Genomic DNA, 24,854 nt, shown 5'->3' on the forward strand with positions numbered 1-24,854 from the left:
AACTGAACTTTTTCGTACTGTCTACTTTATTGTGTTGATTTTTATGTGAAAGCTTTAAAATACTATTGTTACAAGTGGCTGTTTTTCAACCCATGGACCATCTCTTTTTCTTGTTTGTAATAGGCAAAAGTTGATTTTTTTAAAGGAAAATTACTACCTCATCTATTTATTAATCAGTGCTATCGGGGTTCTGATATGTTATCCCTGTGTTACCCCAACTAATCAGTTGTTTGGGCTAAATGCCTGCACATTATCTCTCAGAGGAGAGGTGTTCAGGTTTAACAGTGGAGAAAGGACTTCAACAGACAGATTCACCACTTTATAATTAAACTTGAATTGCATATCAATTTAGTTTTGCATCTATGCCTTATAAAAAATATTGAAATATTCCATTCTCTTGGAAGCCTGCATCTTTTTGGATTGAAAACTATTTGTCTTAATAGAAGTTGCATTTGATAGATGCTTATGACACTTTAAAGATATTAAGTTTCCTTATTTCCCTAAAGATAAAATTGAAGAACCACAGCATGAACCTTACTACATTGCTTGCTTTTATAAAGCAATTATCTACATAGCTTCTTGTTTTGAAATGCTTTATAACATGGTAATGTAATTTTATTATTGACCCATCAAATCCTGCTATGAATCTGATCAATATCATTCCCAAATGGATTAGAAACATGAAGGTGGGGAGTAGTTTAATAACATGCATAAATCTGGTGGAGGTGTTAGAGCTAGAGAGGGTGTTTTCTTAATACCGATCATTACTGACTTAATCCATTAAATCATGCTTCTTCTTTTGTAAAGCTTTAAGGCTGGCTATGTCATTATCTTGGATGTCAGTTAGGTCTTGGGCTTACAGCTAACTTGAATACCGAATGCAGAGCTTGAACCACAGGTGTTCTCCATTTTCATTGTCCCAAGGAGAGGTAGAGTCTGGGTGAGGATGGGGGTCAGGAAAAAAAAAATCCAGATAGAGGTGTCAAATACTTCTGACCTGAAAATAGAAGGCTGAGTGGAGTTGCCCCATTTTAGGCCTAACGCCATAAAAACCCATGCTATCTTAGAATGATGGGAGCACAAGAAAATGGAGAGAAGCAGCGTGGCTCAGTGGAAAGAGTACGGGCTTGGAAGTCAGAGTTTATGAGTTCGAATCCCAGCTCTGCCACTTGTCAGCTGTGTGACTGTGAGCAAGTCACTTAACTTCTCTGTGCCTCAGTTACCTCATCTGTAAAATGGGGATTAAGACTGTGAGCCTCACCTGGGACAACCTGATTACCCTGTATCTGCCCTAGTGCTTAGAGCAGTGCTCTGCCCATAGTAAGTGCTTAACAAATACCAACATTATTATTATTATTATTATGTTTCAAATGCCACCTATAGTACATATCTACCTGCTTATGCACATCTTCAGAACTTATATATATGTATAAATTTTTTTTTTCAATTGTCCATGCCAATATTTATTTTGATTGCTTTGTAACTACTTTTATGTCTTCCCCCTTAGAAGATAAGCTCTTCATGGGCAGGGAATGTCATTTGTTTGTTTTCCACTTCCTATATGTCTTGCACCAAGTGGGTGCTCAGCCAGTCCCGCTACTACAGCTAATGTGACCAATTTTTAATGTTTCAGCTACTGTCAGTGAGCACACAATGCTTCTAGAGGGAATTGCTAATCGGCCTCCACCCGGCGGTGGTTCTTCTGGGCCTGTTTCCGGGGCTGAAATCATGAGGAAACTCTCAAAGTCACACACCCACAGTGATTCTGCTCTTAAAATAAAGGTATTCTCAATTTGGTTCAAATATTCCCTTTTATCCTTTTTATGTTTTATAGCCAAGGTACAAGTAATTTTCACATACTATGCTTGGCTCATAGTAAGCACTTAACAAATACCATCATTATTATTATTATAGTTTCAGTGGAATCTATGTGACAGGTTTTCAAGCCCTTTCCAGTTTCAAAACTTCATTCTTTCTCTCTTTAGCTTCTCCCTTCATTGGCACTCTGCAGCCACGGTTCTCTCCTCTTTCCTATTACCTGAGAGTGACTACCTCCATCATTTGATTGTATTTTTTTTTCATTTCCCTTGGAACATGACAAAAATTTTTTTCTCATTATTTGAACAATATTTAATTTTTCAAGGATAAAGAATCCAAATAGTAATTTTCAAGGTAAATTTGACCTTGTAACAGATGTATTCCGTTAAGTGTATAAGCAGTACTTGATTGAAACCCTAACCAAGTAGAATTTTATTTTCACCAAGTAGAATTTTATTTTCAGTCACTTGTTATCATTTGTTTGAAGGAACAACTAGAAATTATCTCTAAAAGCTGGTCTAAGTGATTAGCTCGCTAACCACTGGAAGATCAAATAGAGGTTATAGTTGAACATTCCTATTTGATTTTAAATGAAATTATTATAAAGAAAAAATAACATTTTGTCAAGCTATTATATATAGGTCAGAATAATCCCAGTTTTAAAATAATTTACATTTTAATTGCTACATAAGAAATCTCACTTCTATGATTTCTCACTGAGGCATTGGGCCAAGGTCCCATTGGCCTGGTCCATTCTCTTGCATGAATAGAATGGAGACAAAAATAGCCAGGTAGAAAAATGAAATAGAGTAGAAAAATTTCCCCTTGAAGTGTCCCTAGTAGTCTTCTGGGATGAGTAGTTGTGGACCCCTGAAACTTCCTTTCGCCCAGTACCCTCAGACTTTAAATTAAAATTGAATTAAAAGTTCACGTTTTCTCACAAGGGTGAATTTGGAAATATTCTGTTCCTTGTTCTTTTTTCCTAGGTGATTATTACAATTTTACAGTAACCGTACAAGTCAGTCTTTTCAGTAGTAACTTTTAAGTTGAATAAACCAAAGATTCTGAGGAAAAGAGCAGGGAGATCCCAATCAGAACTGTTTAAAAATGGAGGGTGCCCCGTATGACTGAAGCTTTGTAAATGGTAAAAAGCAACTTGTACCTGACCTGTTTTTTTCTTTTCAATCCCTTGCTAGGGTATCCACCCGTACCATTCCCTGAGCTACACCAGTGGAGACACTGCTACTGATTCCCCGGTGCACGTTGGCCGCTCCGGGCTGCCAGTCAGAGAAAGTCCAAGGAAAGAATCGTTACTCAGCTACTTAACCGGGAGCTTTCCCAGCCTGCACAACCTCCTAGAAGGGACTCCTCAGAGAAGCACCACTGCTGTCAAGAGTAGCTCCCTAACGAGAACAGGTAGGTGCACATCACAGCTGGAGAAAAAGCAGTTTTCTCAGAAAGTAGTCATTTTCCTTACTCGCTTTGTCTTAAGTTGAAATTGCATCAGTAATTGGTCATAAGAAGCAGCAAGTGGACCGTGGATATTGCACGGGCTTGGGAATCAGAAGGTCGTGGGTTCTGATGCCGACTCTGCCACTTGTCTGCCGTGTGCCCTTGGGCAAGTCACTTCACTTCTCGTGGCCTCAGTTATCTCTAAAACAGGGGTTAAGACTGTGAGCCCCACATGGGACAGGGATTGTGTCCAAATTGATTTGCTTATATCCACCCCAGCGCTTAGTACAGTGCCTGGCACATAGTAAGCACTTAAATACCATCATTATTATATTATTTCTAGCAGAATCATTTGGAAAACTTCCATAGTCATACTTTTCTCAAATGGTTTTTGCTCTTGAATTCTGTTTGCATTTACTTTTAGCAGCCTTGGCATGGCATTTCATTCATTCATTCAATCGTATTTATTGAGTGCTTACTGTGTGCAGAGCACTGTACTAAGCGCTTAGAATGTATAGTTCGGCAACAGATAGAGGCAATCTCTGCCCAACAAAGGGCTCACAGTCTAACAGTTGTTCAAGAAGTTAATCTTTTTGCAATCAGATGAGCTGTTCTGTAGACAAGTCCTTTAATTGCATTTCCCCCTTAGTAATGATAAAAATAAGCAAATTTCCAAGCCCCGTACTATTTAATACCATCAGTAGTACAGTAATTTCAGTAGTTTGAAAAGTATGTAAAAATTCAATTCAAAAATGACATTTTTTTATTTTAATACTACCACTTCTTCATCTGTAACTTTGTAAAGTACTCTAAAAGAGATTTTTCGGTATAACAACTCTTCCTTTGCCTTTAGGAAATACGGTGGCCACCGACATGTTATCTGAACACCCTTTGTTATCAGAACCGTCATCAGTGAGCTTCTATAATTGGATGTCAAATGCAGTGGGTAACCGAGGAAGTGTGGTACAGGAGTCTCCTGTCACAAAGTCTGGTCACAATAGCCTCCCAACAGGTATTAAATCAAAAATCTTTCTGGAAAATCCTAGAGCTTATTGATTTGCTTTCTGATTGGCATGTACAAATTTAGAAATGTATCTGTAAATATTTGTGAAGTCCCAGGGCTTATCAGAATATTCGTAAAGAAAAGATTGACATATGTGTTTTAAAGGAAATTAATTAGTAAACAGAACTCTGATTGCCATTTATGAAGTATCTGAAAGATAATGAATTTAGGCATTTTCAGCAGCCCCAATCTTAGGATTCCCTTGGAAAGGTGAGCATTCAAGAAGCAATGATTAACTACAGTGAGGTTTAATAACCTGTTTGGGAAACGGTTGAGTAGTTGTGGATGCAATGAGATTCATTTTCAAAACGTGAATCACTAAGGATACAGTGAGAAATGCAAATTATTTTTCAACATTTGGCGAAGATGAATTTGTTTTTAAACTATCCCAAATCCTGTAGGACAGTCTCCCAACCTCTCAGTTTTCAGCAGCAACCTTCACTGGGGCCTGTTATTGATTTTTCTTTTCTTTCGAGGCCTAGTGCAGTCATAATATTGGCATTCACCAGTATTCCAGCAGCTGCTGGAAAAAGCCTCTGCAAGTCTGGGTGACAGCTGAAAGGGAGGGTGAATGGCTCCTAGGGGTTCAGAGTAAACATCCTCAGGCCCCTAGTGAACCTCCAGTTTCCCATTAGCATCTCTGAATGTAGGGGAAGTCATGGTTTCTCAGCTGGCTCCTTTTTTTTTTACCCTCCTCCTGCAGTTCACTGGTGGGATGAGACCAGGACTTCCAGCCTTCCCTTGGTGTAGGGGCTGTCAGCTCAGACCTTGTCCCACAGTGATTTCTTTGCAGTCCCGGACTTTGCTGTAAAGTGTGTGTGTGAGAGGAGAGGAGGATGGAAAGAAAAACCTCATCCAGTTCCAGCTCCTCCTTTCCCCTTGGAGTACATTTTGCCTCCAAAATTATATATGTGAAGATAGTTACTTAGAATTATATCGACTTTGTTCATCAGAATTCAGCATAGACATGTGAAAACTCAGTTTACCCTTTTTTACATTTTTAACCACGGATAAAAAACACATCTACGATGATAGCCATAGCTATTTAATCAAAGAAATCTGTTCTGTGACACAAGTCAAGTTTCTCCTCGATTTAAATAAGATGCAGAGCTGAATACACCAGTGAATGGCAGAGGTTTCCTCTGTTTCTCTAACTGTAACTTTCTTTGACTAGTGTTTTCCAAAACAATGCCTCTTTGTATAGTGAGGTTTATGATTCCCTTGAATTGTCTTTGGCTGAATGTAGAAATGGGGTTTTATTTGGCTAGGGGCTGCTCCCAACCTTCCTACAATACCCTCAGCCTCAGACTTCAATACAGTCTTGTCCAGTGACCAGAACACCTTGGATGGAACCCATTCTCAGCATAGCACCAGTCAGGATGATGTAGCAGGTGTGGAAGAGGGCAACCAAGGATTTCCTGCTGTTCAGCTGGCTGATGCACAGGTGGGTGTACCTGGGCTTTGGGGAGGGATTGACTAAATCTCAAAAAGTTCTCCATTGAAAATTCTCTTTTAAAACATCGTCAGCATGGCTTGAAAGTGGAACGGTGGCTTTTGGGAGAGAACAGATGGACAATGTGCATTTTGGGGAGCGTACAATAAAAGTAGAAGATGCATTCCAGGAAGTTGAGTTGCAATCACATTTTTAAACTAATGACCACCTCTGGGTTTCAGGATTAAAGTGGGAGTGTTCTAGGCTATGAGCCCATTGTTGGGTAAGGATTGTCTCTATTTGTTGCCAAATTGTTCTTTCCAAATGCTTAGTACAGTGATATGCGCACATTAAGTGCTCAGTAAATATGACTGAATGAATGAATGCTCCTATTCTGTCTCATAGGTTGATGAAAAGACAGATATTGATGATTATTACATTAGAGTATGAAAATAGCATGGCCTCATGGTTGGAGCTATTGTAGTTGAACAGTGCTGCAATATACATATATATATATATATATATAAACTAGATTGTAGAGTATCTGGTATCCCTTGGGAGAGCTACTGAGATCTGAAGTTCTTTTTAAAATTAGGTTTCTAGAGCTTTACATCTAAACTTAGCTTGAAGAGAAGTCAGAGATTTGAGGAAGGTAGAAAAGAACAAACACTATCCCTTTGGCAGATAAGTACTTTATCTGGGGAACCTGGAAAAAAAAAGAAACCAGTGGTGTGGCTAATAATTTGTTCTGATTATACCAAAGCAAAATCCAGTTAAAACCCCTCATTACCCTGTAGCACAATCCTACTCACTACCGAATCAAATGGTGGCTTCCTATTATATCAATCAGTGGCATTTATTGAACACTTACTCTGTGCAGAGCACTGTGCCAACTGCTTGGGAAAATATAATACTGCAGTTGGTAGACACGTTCCCTCCCCACAGTGAGCTTACAGCCTGTAGCTCAAAGAAGGTAGAAGCGTTGTGCGCTAGTGAGCCATATGGTTTAGTGGTTAGAGCACGGGCTTGGGAGTCAGGACTTGGGTTCTAATCCCGGACCCCCCACTAGTCTGCTCTGTGACCTTGGGCAAGTCACTTAACTTTTCTGTGCCTCAGTTCTCTCATCTATGAAATGGGGATTAAGACTGGGAGCCCCATGTGGGACATGGACTGTGTCCAACCTGATTAGCCTGTATCTATCCCAGTACTTAGTACAGTGCCTGGCACATAATAAACACTTAACAAATACCATAAAAAATTCAAGTGTTGGTCCATGATCTGTTTCATTCTTTGAGTTCTGTCTTTCTATCAAGTTGTCAAATTAAAAATATAATTAACCTTTACTGAACCAAATAATCAAAAAATAGAAGAGAGCTCAACAGGCAGTGTGCCTCTGTGCTTAAGTATGCATGTCTTGAAATATGTTTGTGAAAGTGTTTGCCATCTGTATTATTTCTCTTCTTTCTCCCATACCTGAGACGTAAGCTGATAATTTTACATTGATTTTTCAGATAAAGGACTGCGACAATGAATTTTTGTTGTTGGGTTGAGATTGATTTGTGGGACTTAAAGAATGGATACGCTTAGTAATGATCACTTTCTTGTTGTACAAGTAAGCGGTAGAATGTGAAACAATATAAGTAATAGTGAAGTCTAGTGGGAGTTGGACTACCTGGGTTCTAAACCTGGCCTTGCCACTTATCTGCTTTGTGACCATGGGCAACTTACTTAACTTCTCTTTGCCTCAGTTACCCCTTGTGGGCCAGGAATGTGTCTGCTCACTCTTTTATATTGTAGTCTCCCAAGCGCTTAATACAGTGCTCCGCACACCGTAAGTGATCAGTGAACATGAATGACCTATAAAACGGTAATTAAATCCTACTCCCTCTTACGTAGACTGTGAGCCCCATGTGGGACAGGGACTGTTTGACCTGTTTTTCTTATATCTACCCCAGCACTTAGTACAGCACCTGATACTAAGTGCTTAACAAATACATAAAAGGGTAACCAGATCAATATTATTATTATTACATTAAGCACTTACTGTGGGTCAAACAGTGTGGTTGATACAAGATGTCAGACATGGTCCCTGTCCCACTTGGGGTGCACAAGAGCAGTTACCATATCCCAGTTTTCAGGGTACCAGAAAAGCCAAGTGACTTGTCCAAAGTCATAAAGTAGGTCAGTAGCAGAGCTGGGTTTAGAACTCCAGTCTTCTGACTACCAGGCTCCCCCTTTTTTTTTCTGGTAGGCCACGCTGCCTCCTTGTAGGAGAGGATGATTTTATAATTACACACCTTATGTGACTGTCAAGTAAAGCTTACGTCTCTTGGTCAGACCTCAAATTTGAACACAGGTTTTGGGCTCTGCTCCTGGTTGTTATTGGTGACTTGGGGCAAATCACTAGCTTCCTTTTTGTTACTGCAGAGTGAGTATACTGACATTTCAGGTGAGTGTAATGCATTCTGCAAATAAAATACTAGTTAGTAACATGGACGTTCCTGTTGTGTGGATGGAGAGATGTGAAGGTTGGGACAATTTGGGGAAAGCAATCCTCAACTTTGGGTAAAATTAACACCAAAAGTAGATTAAATTCTTATTTTGCTTTTGCTATAGGAATGGTATTAATTTGTTTTACAAGGGCATATAAATGGGACAAGAAAAGACATTCAGTAACAATTTCCCCATCCCTAAGAATGAAAGCTTCAAAAAATAAAGATATATATAATTTGTGTGTTGCAGGTGGTTTTCAAACCCCTTCTGAGCCATACAGGGATTCAGTCACAAGACGCAATGCCTCTCTGCTACCGAATGTATTTTGGAGAACACCTTTCATTTTCAGGGACTTTGGATTGCCTTAGAGCAGATATCGTTGATTCTGACACAACTAAAGAGAGAAAAAGCAAAAGAGCAAGACGGTATGAATGCATCTATATAATGTTCACTGATTTGTTTCTCCCCAAAAAATGTTGCTGCACAACTTAGTGAACAGTCTCTAGAGCCATTTTCTCCTAAGAATTTTGTTTTTGATATCATACTATTTATTTTTATGACTTTAGCTGACCTAATATGACCCCACAGTTTATTTTCACTGATGTGTTGAGCTCAAAAAGTTGTATTCTTGTGTTTCTTTGACATGTATATGAGGAATTGGCAGTCTCATGCTGTGTCACTGAGCGTAGGTGTTGATAGAGAAGTCTCTGAAATCTATTTAAACAATGCAGTTATTGCATTTTAAGTTAGGGTAATTGGTAATAGGGTACGGAGTCGGGAGGATACTTCAAAACTGTATCCAAAGGACCATGTTGTGGAAGGTTCTGGACTGGATAACATATGACAGCTTAATACAGTGCTTGGCACATTATAAGCTCTTAATGGTCATTATAATCATTCTTTTTATTGTTATTATTAATAGTAGACCCGAGTTAAGGCCCCAGTTCTGCTCGTGTCTGGCTACCGTGGGAGAAATGAAAACATACTCAGCAATATGCTGCAACCCTGCCTGCCTATTTGGAACTGGGTTTCCCAGGGTAACATGACTGGTAGGGATGGGAGTGCATGAATGACATTCCACAAGCCACTAGCATTATTATCCATTCCTCTATTTAGGTTCTCTGTCTTGAAGTCTTGGGACTAAGGCCCGGCCATTGTTCCTGATGGGAGACTCCATCGGTCTCATTTAAATAAATCAAAACAGTCAGCAAGGAACCATTAGAGTTTTTAGGGTATCCTAATTTTAAAACCTTTGAATCATGCTCTTGTAACACTTATTTGTCTTCCTGTTAATTGGGATGATAAAGTGGAAGGAAGTTTAGCGTGTCGTCTAGCTCATTCTCCCTCCAAGCAGGACTACACGTTGTCCATCAGAAGCAGAAGGTTCTGGTCTTCTTTTAAGAATATCTCAAGAAGGTTCCACTACCTCTGAATAAATCATTTTAATGCTTAAAAACTTACCGAACTAGAATCCCTCCTTTTTCAGTTTGTGTTGTTTTCATGTACCATTAAAATCTGATGCTCAAACCACACTTTGAACATGCCTGCACCCTCCATACTACCCCCGACTGTAGTTATCATCATTATTATTATTATTATTGTTGTAGCAGCCGTTTTCATCTTCATGTCTTCTTCACCGTCTTAATGGGAATCTGATTTAGCTGTTTAAATAAAATTTGTCAGCAGCATTTGAGTGGTACAGTTGAGCTTCAAATGAAACAGCATGGTTCTCCCTCGCCATTGGCTCTCAGGGGCACCTGGCATGCCTTTTTATGGCTACCGGCCCTGCTTTTTCCTAGCTTTTGCCTTCCCTGTACACAGAGTTGGGGCAAACGGGGGAGGCAACGGTGATAATTATGGAAGGAAGGGAAAGATCAGGCGTAGCAGAATTGTTGCCAGACCCCTGCCTAGGGAGCCAGCAGCAGCTCTACAGCTGCATCTTGACTGTTCCTGCCCGTAGTGTGCTCGGCCTGATGAAGAAGACCCAAAGATCTCTACCTCAGTTTTGCGCTTCAAAATTCAAAACTTACGCAGTGCTACCTTGATCTTTTCAACCCTATTGGCTGTACAAATTCCTTTTCTCGGTCTGAGTTGATTTCCAGGCTCCTTAAACTTAAACTATCAGGGATAGTTCTCTCCTGCTCATTACTCAAGTATCTCAACGTTTTTAGTTCTAGTCTCCTGCCAGCCTTCTTTTCTCTCTTTTCTCCCTGTGGACAGGATAATTTTCTCTGGTTGAAATCTGCTGTTCAGTCCTGATTGTCTTTTAGTACTGTGTGGCTTCTGTCTTTGCAGGGAGCCTTATTCCTGCAGCTGTAGACTGTTATCTCCCCTGCTGGCACTTCTCTGAGGTTCATCACCCCTGCTTTGATAGGCTCTTCTGTTCCCTGCTTCCCTCTCTGTACTTCTGACTCATTTTTATTCCGTCTTCTTGAGGGTCCTCATGCCTCACAAGCTTTTTAAAAAATCCTTTATTGTTGCCAAAAACTGGGATTTCATTTGTAGGTTTCTCAGAATGATCATGAGTGCCGGGTAGGCTGCTGATTTGCTTTCAAGAAATCATTTCAGTTTAAAAAGATAAATGGGAAGAGACAAACACCTGACCGACTTCCATGAAAAAATTCCCAAATTCCTTGAAAATTGTACTGAGAAGCATCCATCTTTGTAGCCAGAATTCCTTGTTGAAAGTTGGCAAAGTGTTATTTTCTATCACTATTTTAACAGGTTTATCCTTGAAAGTAACAATGCTGGGTTTCTGATATGGTATGTCAGATATGTTTTCTTAGACACATTTCTAAACATCTGTCTTCACCATGCTTTTCTTTTAGAAAAAGGGGAGTGGAAATTTCCTAGGGCTCAACAGCTCTTATAGGTCAGAAAAGCAGAAGGAAAGAAGCCTAGCTGTCATGTGTTGCATATAGAAAAGGGAAAAGTTGATCTGAACTTAGAATAGATAGTGTCCTGTTATCCAGTTTCCTGTCTTCCTCTGTGATCAATCATTTACAGAAATTGCTTTTGGAGATACAGTGTCTATTGGAATTGAAGCCAGTCAGTCAATTGTATTTATTGAGCCGTTACTGTATGCCCAGCACTATTCTAAACGCTTGGGAGAGGACAATATAACAATGTAACAGACACTTGACCACAACGAATTTACAGTCTAGAAGGGGAGACAGACATTAATATCAACAAATTACAGAATATGCACATGTGTTGTAGGCTGGGAAGGGGGATGAATAAAGGGAGCAAGTCAGGGCAACGCAGAAGAGAGTTGAAGAAAGGAAAAGAGGGCTTAGTCAGGGAAGGGTTTTTGGAGGAGATGTGCCTTCAGTAAAGCTTTGAAGCAGGAGGAGAGTAATTGTTAGATATGGAGAGGGAGGTTGTTCCAGGCCAGAGGCAGGATTTGGGTGAGAGGTTGGCGGCAAGAGAGGCAAGATCCAGGTACAGCGAGAAGGTTAGCATTAGAAGAGCGAAGGGTGCGGGCTGGGTTGTAGAAAGAGAACAGTGAGGTGAGGTGGGAGGGGACACGGTCCATTAAACTCTTAATTATCTTCTGTTTTGGGTTATCCATGCTATGATCCCTTTGGTTAGCGTGGGTAATTGAAGGTGTGCAGTTGTTAGGTAGGAGCAACCTGGCTTAGTGGAAAGAGTCCAGGCTTGGGAGTCAGAGTTCATGGGTTCTAATCCGGCCTCCGCCACTTGTCAGCTGTGTGACTTTGGGCAAGTCACTTAACTTCTCTGGGCCTCAGTTACCTCATCTGTAAAATGGGGATTAAGACTGTGAGCCCTACATGGGACAACCTGATGACCTTGTATCTCCCCCAGTGCTTAGAACAGTGCTTGGCACATAGTAAGCACTTAACAAATACCAATATTATTATTATTATTATTACCTCTGCTATTATGATCAAATGTATCAGAATAAAGTTCAAGAAGGGCAGGATTTTAATTCTCAGTATAAGTAACTGGAAGGGCAGAAGGGTATTGCGTTTGTTATATCAAATTCTGCCAAAAGAGAGAAAGAAGTACAAGGTTTATTCCAAGTAAAAATGGCACTTTAATGAAAGTGGACTTTAATGGAAGAGACAGAAAAAAAGTTTACTGTGCCATGTTTGTTTTTCTTCTAACTCTCACCAATATTTTTTAGGCAAGGGGCTGTAAACCTCCCACCACTGGAGTTCAAACCAGCGTTAATGTTGGAAACCTTTAGCCTCAGTGCTGTCGTAATGGAGAAATCGATGTGCACCCCTCAGAACTCAGCCAATGCCCTTTCTTTTCACGACCTCAACAAGCGTTACTACAACACTTTTCACTGCAATTTTACAATCTCTTGCCAGTCAATAAGCCAACACGTAGACATGGCGTTGGTTCGTCTCATTCATCAATTTAGTACAATGATAGATGACATCAAAGCCACCCAGACAGATATTAAACTTAGCAGATATACAGCTGGATCAGCATCCCCGACCCCTACCTTCAAAACCCGTAAACATCGCGACTTTCGCTCTTCTGACTTCAGCCGCAGCTCAAGGGGAAGTCTGAATGGCGGAAATAGAGTAAATAATGCCAAGAATAAAAGGACCAACAATGAGAACAACAAGAAAGAACCCCGGAATAAGAATTCCGTTGGAAGATCAGAAAGACGAACTTCGAAAGTATCCAGGAAAGGTTCAAAGGATGTGGTCGATCACATGACCATTCATATGGATGACTCTGATTCGATTACGGTGTCAGAGCAGAGTGAGCCTTCTGCAGAGTGTTGGCAAAATATGTATAAACTGCTGAATTTCTATTCGCTTATCTCAGATCCGACAGGAATTTTAGAGAAATCATCCGAAACATTTGGACCAGCAGGTATGTGGTTTGTGTTTTGAAAATGATTTAATAGGTGATATGTATCATCTATTATAAAGATAATCTATTTACCCTTAATATAAATATGAATGTATTTAATGTATACACCGTGAATGTTTACTGCTACAGTTCTGTGTGTGTATTCAAAAAGTACTGAACACTGAGAAGAATCAAGATTAACTTGATATGATTCAACTGGTCACTCGATTTTGTACTGCTCTGTGCATTGTGTGGTGCATTCCGCCCCAGACCAAAATTCTAGAGCCTGGGTGGCTTCAGATATATTAGAGGAGGGGGAATCCTTTATCCAGCCAGAAACCCCAGGACCTAAATAAAAAGCTCTTGCTTGGGTGGGGTGGGGCCACGTGTGTGCCATCTGATGTATATGTGTGGTGTTTTCAGCCCCAACCCACCACCTTATCAATCCCTCAGGAGGTTCTAGGCAGAAACTGGAGGGGGAACACAAGCTGGCTGTGAGCTAAGGAAGTGTCACCAGCAGCTCCCAGAAACTGCTGCAAGTCAGATGACTCGTAAGACTCATCAGAAGATACTCTAAGGCTACCGTCTCATGATAGAAAAGCAAAAAGGTCCCTGCTGTAAGGATGGTATCACAGTGTTTGTCAGTCATACTATGTTAACTTGCAACAAATCGTAGTGGCATGAAATCCCTGTAAATGTTAGCTAGGTGATGATCTTCTCTATTGCCGATGCCATTAGGATGCAGGTTTTCTGCAACGTTTCATCTTCCTAATAGGTTTGCCTTTTGTAGCTCCTGACTTTGTCTCTTATGTGTGATACTCTCAATATTTGCAGCCTTGTTCCTATTTGAGATGTAGAATCCTGGCCTCATACTAATAGCACATTCTTCAGATGTGCTTCACTAAAGACCTCTTGTGTTGGCCTACATTGTGTAACACAAGAGTGGTCTAGAATTCACAATCAGTGTGTGTGCAACGTGATTGTTATCGCTACACTTCGCTTAGGTCCATAGGCAACTCACAGGTATAAAAATGTTCAGGCCACTCTTCAAACTAGAGGAAAAGCTTCCCGAGAGAGCGGTTGTCGTGAGGAGATAACACTGAGTCCTTTTTATCCCTTTCACTTCACCCTTGCAGGTGTCCGGAGCCCCACGGAACCAACATGTAAGGTTGTGTTCGAGAATGAACAGGACAACAACAGCTTGAACAAGACCCAGAGGAAACGCAGCCTGGTCATCGCCGAACCCCAGCACGTGACTCTCATAGTGTTCGGGATTGGCATGGTCAATCGCACGCACCTTGAGGCGGATATCGGTGGACTAACCATGGAGTCCGAGCTGAAGAGAATCCATGGGAGCTTTACCCTGAAAGAAAAAATGAAAGGTACAGGAGGGTTTCCTAGGCAATAGTTCTTCCAGACCCTTCAGAAATCACATCTCTTCCAGTAGGCCTCCCCTGAATTAATTTCCACAACTTAGGGCCCCCCAAATTGTTCCTTCAGCATTTCTGTGCTCGCAAACTCCCATAGCACTTATATGCCACCTCCTTGAACTTCCAGAAATTCATAGGTGTCATCTGAAAATAAGTAGTGGAGCCTTGGGAACTTTGGGGTGCTCTGCTGTTTCTCCCACTGCTTTTTATCTGTGCCTCTGCCATTTGTGGAAGAACAAGGAGTAGGGGAAGTGCTGACAGATAGGTGAATCTGTAGTGAGAGGCCCCAAAATGCCCATGTTGCCCCTCTGTCTTGGCTTGTTGGTAGCCAGTGGGGCTGCCCCACTTACTGCGTTACGTTCTTTGGAAAGGTTCATGTGTGTCTCAGTTGAGGGAAGGCATCCGCTAAGACCCGCTGTACGTCGGCAAGCATCTCCTCTGTCTTTGCGGAGGAGGGTGCTTGGGGAGAAGATAGCCCACCCTCCGTGTTTTGGGTCTGCCCCTAGTACGGGGAAGGGCATCATGTCTCCTGAAATCTGCTCAGCAATCAGATTTTGCTGGAGTGGGTACTATAGTAAATGACACCAGTTGATGTGATATTCATTCTCATAATGTTCAAAGTTGACCTAATTTATAAAACAACTCTTGAGTATTACGTTCGCATATTAACTGTTCAAAATAGTAAACAGCACACCTCACTTTGCTGCTTGTTTTTCAGATGTCTTGCATCAAAAAATGACCGAGACATGTGCCACCGCTCATATTGGTGGGGTTAACATTGTTCTGCTTGAAGGAATTACACCTAATATACAGTAAGTAATTTAATAATCTACTGCTCTTTTGTTTGCTATAGTGTTTAGATTATTAGAGGAAAACCAGGTTCGGGGATTGATACTTATCTTTTCTTAATTTCCTGTTGCAAGCTTAATATGCAGAGAATTCAAATATGTTTATCTTATGTAGACTGTAGGCCTCATTTGAAATGCAAATTTTTGAGGGGGACACCTTTATAGACATGCTTTGTAAAAAAAAAAAAAAAAGCTTCTAAAAGATAACCTTTAATATGTTAAATTGGAAAAGATTTCCAGTTAGTTCATATTGTGGGTGACACTGATTTTAAGTACTTTTTTCTGTGAATGCTTATTCTTTGTTTGCTTTCTTGTTCTTGCTTTCTCTTCATCTTCATCTTCAGACTGGAGGACTTTCCAACATCTCCTACAAGTACAGCCAAACAAGAGTTTCTGTATGTCCCATCACTATCTTTAATGAGCTTGTGACTGTTACTACAGGAAGCTCTCGTCCAACATCTCAGCAACCTAAATTTGATTATATCTGAGAAAAAAAAAACAATAGCAGTATACCCATGGTGGAAAACATTTGGATTGTCCCCGATTGATGAGGAGCAAGGTGGCCTCTCTGAAAGAGCAAGGGCCTGGGAGTCAGAGGACCTGGGTTCTAATCCCCACTTCACCACTTGTCTGTTGTGTGACCTTGGGCAAGTCACTCAACTTTTCTGTGCCACAATTATCTCTAAAGTGGGGATTAAGACTATGAGCCCCACCTGGAATATGGACTGTGTCCAACCTGATTAATATGTATCTACAAAGTAGCTACATAATCTCTACATAATAAGTGCTTAACAAATTAACAAATACCATTAAAAAAAAAAGATTTTGGTGCCAGACAAGGAGAGGGCAAGGGCAGCCTATGTACTGTCCCTATAACCCCTCTGCTGCCTGATTGGGATCCCAGCTACTGAGTTCTGTCGAACTTGAGTCACTGTGTATTTAGTTTGTCGATGCGTGCACAGTACAAAGTATTTTTTAATTTACATTTTTAAAAAATAATCAAGTACCTCCTCTATATCACATGGAATATTTTCTGACTTTCTGAACACATAGTTCAACAAACACAAATTTTGCCCAGAATGAAATGCTAGCATTGGACGAGACCTTACTGTACAGTGTTGTATAGTTGAAAAGATATATGGTCGTAATCTATATGAGTGACCAGTTGTGGTCACATAGTATTAAATACACAATATTTAATTAGAACATCCATGTAATTCACTAATTCACTCGTCCATCTGCTCATTTTATTTCTATTTTATGATTATTGGAAGACTAGTTCTGGTACTCTGTAAACAAGGATAAAAGATTCTGCACTATGATAATGTTTCTTCTTTTTACCCTATAATGTAAGGTTGCTGAGTTTCATTTATAAGTTTGAGGTGGGTGACTTATTTTTTCTTTTTTAACCCCTCCCACCCTCCACATAAAAAAAAAAGAAAACATTGAGTGAATAGAAGTGGTTGGATATTGCAAAACTTGGTAGCATGGTAGAATAGTCTAGAACACACAGTACAGAATATAATGTGCAGTTAATTAAAATTATTAAGGTATTATGTGATCGGGGTCTTCAGTTAATGTCTTTTGGCCTGATAAAAGAGGTAGTGGACAAAAGAAACTGGTTAAGGTATGTGAGAACATATCTTGTGTAGAGCACAAAAGGCATATGAAAATCTGGTTTTTCAGAAAAGTGGTGTTAGTCGGTGTATTTTCCTATCCGAGTTTATAATGCAAGAAAAAGTAAGCAAAACCTTCTTTATTACCCTTAAGAATTGTCTTTGTCAAAAGCTGAATTATTTTTGTACTTTATTTTAGCAGTAATGCTTGTTAATTGGTATATGGGGCAGAGCTATAGGTTGATTAATCAATTTCTATAACTTGGAGTTGTGGGGTGAGATCTTTGTCATTCAAAGCCAAATTCAAGGGTCTTTTTTAGAGTTCTATATTTGAAACATTTCATTTTTCAAGTTAGTTTCAACTTTTTAGTTGATGTTTAAAGTAGTTTAGTGGTCAACTCACCTACTAGCAAAAAAGTAGTTTGATAATTTACACTGCTGATCTGTTTGGTAATATACCTGTCTGTGTTCATTTTGTACCACATATCCTTTAGGAGGATTATAGCCTTTAGGAAGATAATGGAACTCTTGTTTTCTGGGTCCTCTGTACTTCGGTTGAAAAACATTCTTAGCGTTTATAAAATCATGCCATTTTAAATGAAATTTCTAATTAATGGAGAATCAGCTTCACTTTTGCCCCTTGTGTGGTTGGAGTTTTTTTCCCTTTTCAGTTTTGCTCTAAATATTAATTGTGATATGCATCATCATTCTGCCTTTCTAGTGATACCCAGGAAGGAAATGACAGGAAGAAATGAGAGACATCAGTGTGGCATTATATTTGTGAGAAATGTGTGCACACCCTCTTCCCCACGTATACCCACACCGCCACCAAATACTTACAATGCCATGTAAATACTAATATAGTATCGTATTTACATAGCCTATGCGTTAGGTTATTTAAACGCATTTGATAATTGTAAAGCAGCATTTGTCATTTCTGCCACATATTCTGTATGTCAATGCAGAGCATGAAACACTTAGTTTTAGGCAACTGAAAGTGCTTGTTCCTTCGATTTTTCAAGAAGCTGTTCCAGAATGGTTTGCAAGTTCTCTGTTGTGAAGAGAGTGTAAAAGCAGTTTCTTTCCCTTGTCACTAGAACTGTGGTGAAATGCAGCATTGCCAAATCTCAGGCACTCTACAGCGCCCAGAGAGGGCTGAAGACAAACAACGCGGCTGTCTTCAAAGTGGGCGCGATCAGCATCAACATACCTCAGCACCCGGCCACGTTGCACAGCATGATGGTGCGCAGCTCTCACCAGCTTTCCAAACAGATCTCGGATCTCATTAGGCAGCCATCGACGGCGTAAGTCGTTCATTTCACGGAGCGTGGCGCTTGCCTTCTGTCGCGTGGCATGGTACTTGCTGTGACACACCGCTGAACTTTCGCCAAGGGTCATGGAGATTTAGACCATAAGCTTGTTGTGGGCAGGGAATGTGACTGTCAACTCTGTTGTATTGTACTTTCCCGAGTGCTTAGTACAGGGCTGTGCACGTAGTAAGTGGTCAGTGAGTATCATCAATTGGTCAATTTGGGGGGATCCAGGCCACAGTGGAGCCCGAACAAAGGAATGTTGGTGGCAGAGAATACAAGCAGGTTAGTTCCTGTCATGTCACTTGGTGATCATGGAGCGTAGTAATTGCTACAGACGCATCTCTAGTGTGTCAGTGCTGGGAGTGGTTAGATCCTGCGAGAAGGCATATGGGAGAGTGCCTGGGGTTTGGAGTGCTAGAATAAAATCGCAAAGAGAACAAGACTACTTTACGTGCTTTCTCCCCAATACTAGTCTTATTCCCATCCTTCCCAACTCTGCCTGGCAAGCCAGGTACTCCATGGGATTAGAGGAAAGAGCAAGGGAAAGTCATCAGAACCGATCCCCAAGAGGTCAAGCAACTGACATAGAATGACTCTGAGTCCTTGCCGTGGTGAAAATTAAGCAGCAGTCAGGCTATATATACCTCCAGTAATGAACAACCTCCTCTCAACCTCAGGTGTGTTAAATTTAGCATTCTTACTTCTCTGTTGGTACCAGATAAAAATTCATAACTCAATTATCCAGAATATTCAGGCAACCAGACTGGCTGTGGTCTCAGTCATTTTGAACAATTTTGTTATTACTGCGTCACCTAGCAAATATTTTCAGTTTGTAGAAAAAGTTGTAATGATATCCTCCTGTATTTCAAAGTTACTGGAAATGCAAGACTGAGAAATGGAAGCAGGAGCTTCCTGATATTTCCTGCAGATAGAAAACTATAAATGACAGGTGATATATTAAGAACTTCGTGTTTGGAGGATGGTGAGAGGAATGCATTAACTAGTGTTCCATGTGAGATATTTGAAGGACCTTAATCTCTCCAGTAGATAGATTCTTTGTTTATTTTAGTTTCTAAAAACCTAAATGCAAAACCCTGAATCAGCATTCTATTTGTAAGTGTGACAGCTTTCTGTATACTCTGCCCCCTCCAAATTACTAGCAAGATTGATGAAATGAAGAGTGTCGGTCAGTAAACATTAAAAAACTAGTAATTTGAACACGGTGAATATTGTTCTGATTAAATTTTATTTTTTCTCATTTCAGTACTTTTAGGGAAGATTTTTGATTTATGTTAGAGCAAAAAATGTGTCTGAATTTAGTTTTCATTTGCTTGTGCCATTGGCTGTTGCAAATTCTGTAGTGAAAAGTTAGAATTGCTATTGGTAATTTTCCTGTTCTTTCAACAGCCCACAGTCTGTGAAAGAAGATATTGCAACCCCATTGCCTTCCGAAAAAACTCCAACAAGTATCAATCAAACTCCTATTGAAACCAATGAATTTCCACAGCTCCCTGAAGGCTTAGAGAAGAAGCCCATTGTTCTGAAATTCAGTGCTATGTTGGATGGCATAGCTATTGGAGCAGCATTATTGCCATCTCTGAAAGCAGAATATAAGATGGGGAGAATGAGAAGTCACGGAATGACAGGTAACACTTCATCCTAAAATTTTAGGCTTTTCTAGTTTAAAAATGTAGGAAAAATGAATCGCCCTCCAGAAGTTGGGGGTACTATACTAAATGCATCTTATTAGACAGTGCTTATACGTTAATGCATATCACATGGATCTAACAGGATGTTCCCTTGGTTGTGGCTCCCAATGAATATGTAGACAGGTGAGCTCTCTGGAGAGGGAATTCTTGGGGTGAGAAACCATAGCCCACTGAGGTAACGGGGAAGAATCTATGGGTTTCTGATGAGAAAGAAGAAAAACTTTGGACCCTCTGCGATGATAGGAATAAAAATGCAGCTTGGAGACATTGGGAGGAAAAGTCAGATGGAAAGAGAAACCCAGCTCACCCTGAAGAAGGGAGGAAATGGTGGGGAGGAGGAGGAAGGAGAGAGAGAATGGGACAATAGGAGGCAAACATAGAAAGCGGCAGAGAGGGAGATGGGAGATAGTCAAAGAAGGCAGGGAACGTATCTACCAACTGTTGTGTTATGCTCTCCCAGGTGTTTAGTACAATGCCTTGCACACAGTAAGTGCTCAATAAATACTGATGATGATGAGCAGGGTAAGAGATGGGAAGGATATTTCAAGGTTTTAAGAAGAAAAGGCAAGATTTAGTGAGTGAGACAAGGGAATACAAGAACAATAAGAGAAAATTGAGAGGTGGGGAAAAGGGGAAACGAGGAGAGGTACTAGTAACCAGGCAAAGCAAAGATATTTCTGGTAGTATAAATGTGAATTTGAGCAGTTTTATTTATAAAGACATCTTTACAATTCACTCTGCACCTGCTGCTATTCATTTTTGATGTTTCCCAACTGAAAGAGAAATCTTCATCCCAGACCCAATTTCATTAATGGGCCTTTTTACTGTAATTTCTGAAAATAAAATCACTAACAGTGAAGACTTAATATCCATTATAAGAACACCCCCTATTGCTTCTGCCTTCTCTCCCAAACAAGCTGGAGTTGCTGCACATGATGAGATTGCATTTCTGGGTTGTCAGAGGAAATTTTGTTTTTGATTCATGTGTTCTTCTTCTGCAATATATTCATCCAAGGGGAAAAAGGTATTCCCAGATTGAAGTGGAAATCAACCAAAGGAAGCTTTTCTTACAGGTTTTAGATAGGGAAATTTATAACTTGGAGTGCTGTCCGAATTTTAAAGTTAGTTTCTTCCTCAGGAGCTTCCTTCTGTGCTACCAATGATAGCATACTTTGCTTTACTTTTTATGGGAAGTCAGAGGTCAAAATGATGCAGTTTAGTCATAATTCTCCATGAAGTAATTCACTTGTAGTTCAATTCTTATAAACTTTGTAAAGTAACTAGAACATGGAAAAGGAAAAGAACTGAAAATGCAGACTTAATTTAAACAATAAAAACCTCTATAGTAACTGATGCAGGTATTTTACAATTTGATGAATGAATTTTAAACTTTTATTCATCCAGAGAGAAAAAGAGGCCAATGTGTTTGGGACAAATTCCCTTATCAAACCTTTGAAAAAAACCCTTCTAGGCAACAGTCAAAACTATGACTATGGCAACCTGACACCCTCAAGATATTATGGGCAGGGATCATGTCTACCAACTCTGTTACATTATACACTCCCAAGCGCTTAGTACAGTGTTCTGCACACAGTAAGCCCTCAGTAAATGAGATTGATTAAGAATGCCTCAACAAAAATGATCAAGATCAGAGACCTATTTGTAGCGAAACAAATAATATACCACCCACTTCTTGCAAATCTTCATGCTCTGAACCAAAGGGAAGTTATTGGAAGGCTGAGGTCTGGCCTACAGAGAGAGCATGCTTGGCTCGTGTGGAAAGCCAAGGCTGGTCGGATTAACATTCTGTTTCCACTACTCCTTGATAACTCTGGTGTGTCTTTATACTATCTCCTGGATATACCGATTGATACTGAGCCAGAGATTTTTATTCCTCACTGAAGTAACTAAAGATTCATGTATATATATGCACTGTCCCACTGAAGAGTACAGTTTACCAACGTTGAGGCAATAGTTATCACAGCTAAGTTTGGCGTGGGGAGCCATGTGAGTGAAGTTGGTGGTAGCAAGATACCCAAGCAAGTGCTGTATGATGACCTGAAATTGGGCATCCACAAAATAGTCTCAAGTAGTTTGATATAACATCTACTGGGAACGACCGCTGGTTGGGAGAGCAGTCTGTTGTATGTTAGTATGAGTAGAGTTGTTCTCCCTCAAGAGTTTTTCAGAATATTAGGAAACCAAGATATTCAGAAATAGTGATGGGTAATGCATATGACAGATCTGCATCATCCTGGCAAAGAAGACATTTTTACATGGTATGGAGCAGTGTGGTCTAGTATAAAGACCATGAGCTTGGGGGTCAGAGGACTTGGGTTCTAATCCTGACTCTGCCAATTGCTTGCTGTGTGACTATAGGCAAGTAGTCACTTAACTTTTCTGTGCCTCAGTCTCCTCAATTGTAAAAGGGGATTAAATCCTATTCCCTCCTACTTAGACTGTGAGTCCCAAGTGGGACAAGGACCATGTCCAACCAGATTAATTTATATCTACCCCAGCACTTAGAACAGTGTTTGACATAGAGTGCCTAACAAATATAATAATAATAATATTTGGGATTGACTGTAATCAGTGATAGATCTTTGCATCCAAATCCGGGTGCTTGGGTAGCAAGCATCTCACCATGAATAACTTCATGTTATTCATGTTATGAAGGCCAACTGTGCTGCTACATAAAGTGGGCTGGGAATGGGTCTTCCATTTCAGTTGCATTATACTCTCCCAGGTGCTTATTTAATACTCTTGATTGGTGTGGGTTCATAAAGAAATTAGTTGTTGTTCTTGTTGCATTATTGCTAATATAAACTTCCAAACTTGATTCTCCTTTTGGTTGACTGTCTTAATGGTAAAGATAACCAGCTATCTAGACGCACAGTCTTCTTTTAGTAGTCTACTTCAGTGCTCAATCACCCCTATTGTCCAGAAGCCCTTCTTTATAGCAAGCCAATATATCTCTTACTCCCATTTAAACTCCTTTCTTCTTATTCCCTGTGGAGAAAGAATACACAACTCACAATCCTTCTGGTACTCTATGGCTTTCTCTTTTCCAGGCTAAACAAGCCCATTTCAGTTAACCTTTCTCGGTAGCACTTGTTTTCCATTTTCCATAATAATTGTGTAATTACTAGTTTGTGGGGTAAGCCTTTAATAATAAATCATTCTGATGTTTGAAAGCTGTCACTCATTAACATAATACAAGATAACTTTCGTGTTTAACATACTGTTTTCTCTTCTTCAGGGGCGCAGACGAGATTTACCTTTGAACTGCCAAATCACAAACTGCGCTTTACTTCAAAGGTTTCTGCCACCGACATGTCAACAATTCCTCCTTCTGCCAGTCTAAACCTTCCTCCTGTCACTATGTCAGGGAAATATGTAATGGAAGAACATGATAGCTATTCAGATCAGGTGTGGAATATAGATGAGTTACCCACTAAACAAGGTTACTATTTGCAAGGAAACTATCTACGATGCGTAGCTGAGGTAAGGGTAGATTTTGCTCATTATTTAGTTGTCTGAAAGTTTTAAAATTAATATTAAGGCTATTCTTGTGAACTGCAAGTGATGAAAAAATTTCCTTATAGATTAAACCTGATATTGAGCTTTTGTTTATCTTTTTTTATTAGAAGAGATGATGCAGTGGCGGTATGACAAATAATTAAAAAACAAATCTGAAATGTTTATTATCAATGCATCAGAAGTTGTGCAAAGTAATTCTACGAATCTTTCTTAGGTCTAGCCCTTAGCCCATATCCTAGTCTTATCCAGCTCTGGAGGAGAGGACGGGTGTTGGCAATTAATTTTGATCTTTGGATTTGAAAAATACTCTTAATTTGTATATTCTTAGGCACGGGAGAGTATGAATAATTTGGGATGGTGCAGGTGTCATAAAAAAACTGATGGAAAAATAGTCTTGTCAGTAATTTCTTTTACCTTCTTTTTATTCCCATCTCAGAATACTCATTTAATACATCGTGCGTACTATTGCTTGGCAGTTCTTTGTGACATTTTCTCACTTGAATTTCATCAGTCAGCTTTTCTAATGTAAAATGTACTGGCTGAGGTCCTTTAAAACACATCTTTTAATGAATATTTTTGGTAATGAGCACTTACTACGTGTCAAGCAATAGTGACATTTTTTTGGAATTTTTTAATGGTATTTGCCAAATGCCTTACGTGTCAAGCACTGTACTAAGCACTGTGAAAGATACCAGATAGGTCAGACACAGTTCTTGTTAATAATAATAATAATAATAGTAGTGATATTTAAGTGCTTTCCGTATTAAGCGCTGGGGTGAATACAAGCAAGTGGGACACAGTCCTTGGGGTAGTCGCAATCCCCATCTTACAGATGAGGTAACTGAGTCCAGAGAATTGAAGTGACTTGCCCAAGGTCACATAGCACACAAGAGGTGGATCCAGGATTAGAACCCATGACCTTCTGACTACCTGGCCTGTACTCTATCCACTAAGTCATGTTGCTTTTCACATGGGGCTCACAATCTGAGGGGGGAGAGAGAACAATTATTGAATCCCCATTTCCTAGATGAGAAAGCTGAGGCACAGAGAAGTTTAAGTGACTCGTTTGACGTCACCCAGCCAGAAAGAGGTGGATCTGGGGTCAGATCTAGGTCCTCCGTCTCCCGGACTTGTACTCTTTCCTATTAGACCTCTCTCCTCTCCAAAATTTTGACTTAGTAAATAGTCTCCAGAATAGAGAGTGGGGCCACTTTAGGTTTCCAGATCATTTGTGTTGACACTACAAAGATCAAATCATTCTGTCCCTACTAACCTAAAGGATCCATTTGTGACTCAAGCAAAAACTT

At 40.0% G+C, this 24,854-nt stretch overlaps 1 protein-coding gene across 12 annotated transcripts in view; it reads left to right on the forward strand.

The window, feature by feature from the left end:
- KIAA1109 (KIAA1109 ortholog) overlaps nt 1-24,854 on the forward strand; it is a 192,660-nt gene that overhangs the window by 109,066 nt on the left and 58,740 nt on the right. For 11 of the 12 annotated variants that reach the window (XM_029076442.1, XM_029076441.2, XM_029076443.2 and 8 more), the window contains exons 42-53: nt 1,634-1,782; nt 3,015-3,234; nt 4,124-4,282; nt 5,602-5,777; nt 8,508-8,683; nt 12,406-13,112; nt 14,228-14,473; nt 15,240-15,333; nt 15,714-15,764; nt 18,083-18,289; nt 19,706-19,944; nt 23,267-23,511. In XM_029076442.1, coding sequence (XP_028932275.1) covers nt 1,634-1,782; nt 3,015-3,234; nt 4,124-4,282; nt 5,602-5,777; nt 8,508-8,683; nt 12,406-13,112; nt 14,228-14,473; nt 15,240-15,333; nt 15,714-15,764; nt 18,083-18,289; nt 19,706-19,944; nt 23,267-23,511 — 2,669 coding nt within the window. The remainder of the gene's footprint in view (nt 1-1,633; nt 1,783-3,014; nt 3,235-4,123; nt 4,283-5,601; nt 5,778-8,507; nt 8,684-12,405; nt 13,113-14,227; nt 14,474-15,239; nt 15,334-15,713; nt 15,765-18,082; nt 18,290-19,705; nt 19,945-23,266; nt 23,512-24,854) is intronic. The other variant, XM_029076445.2, reaches the window with a different exon arrangement.

Source organism: Ornithorhynchus anatinus, chromosome 12, assembly GCF_004115215.2.
Source record: "Ornithorhynchus anatinus isolate Pmale09 chromosome 12, mOrnAna1.pri.v4, whole genome shotgun sequence".
Lineage (NCBI taxonomy): Eukaryota > Metazoa > Chordata > Mammalia > Monotremata > Ornithorhynchidae > Ornithorhynchus > Ornithorhynchus anatinus.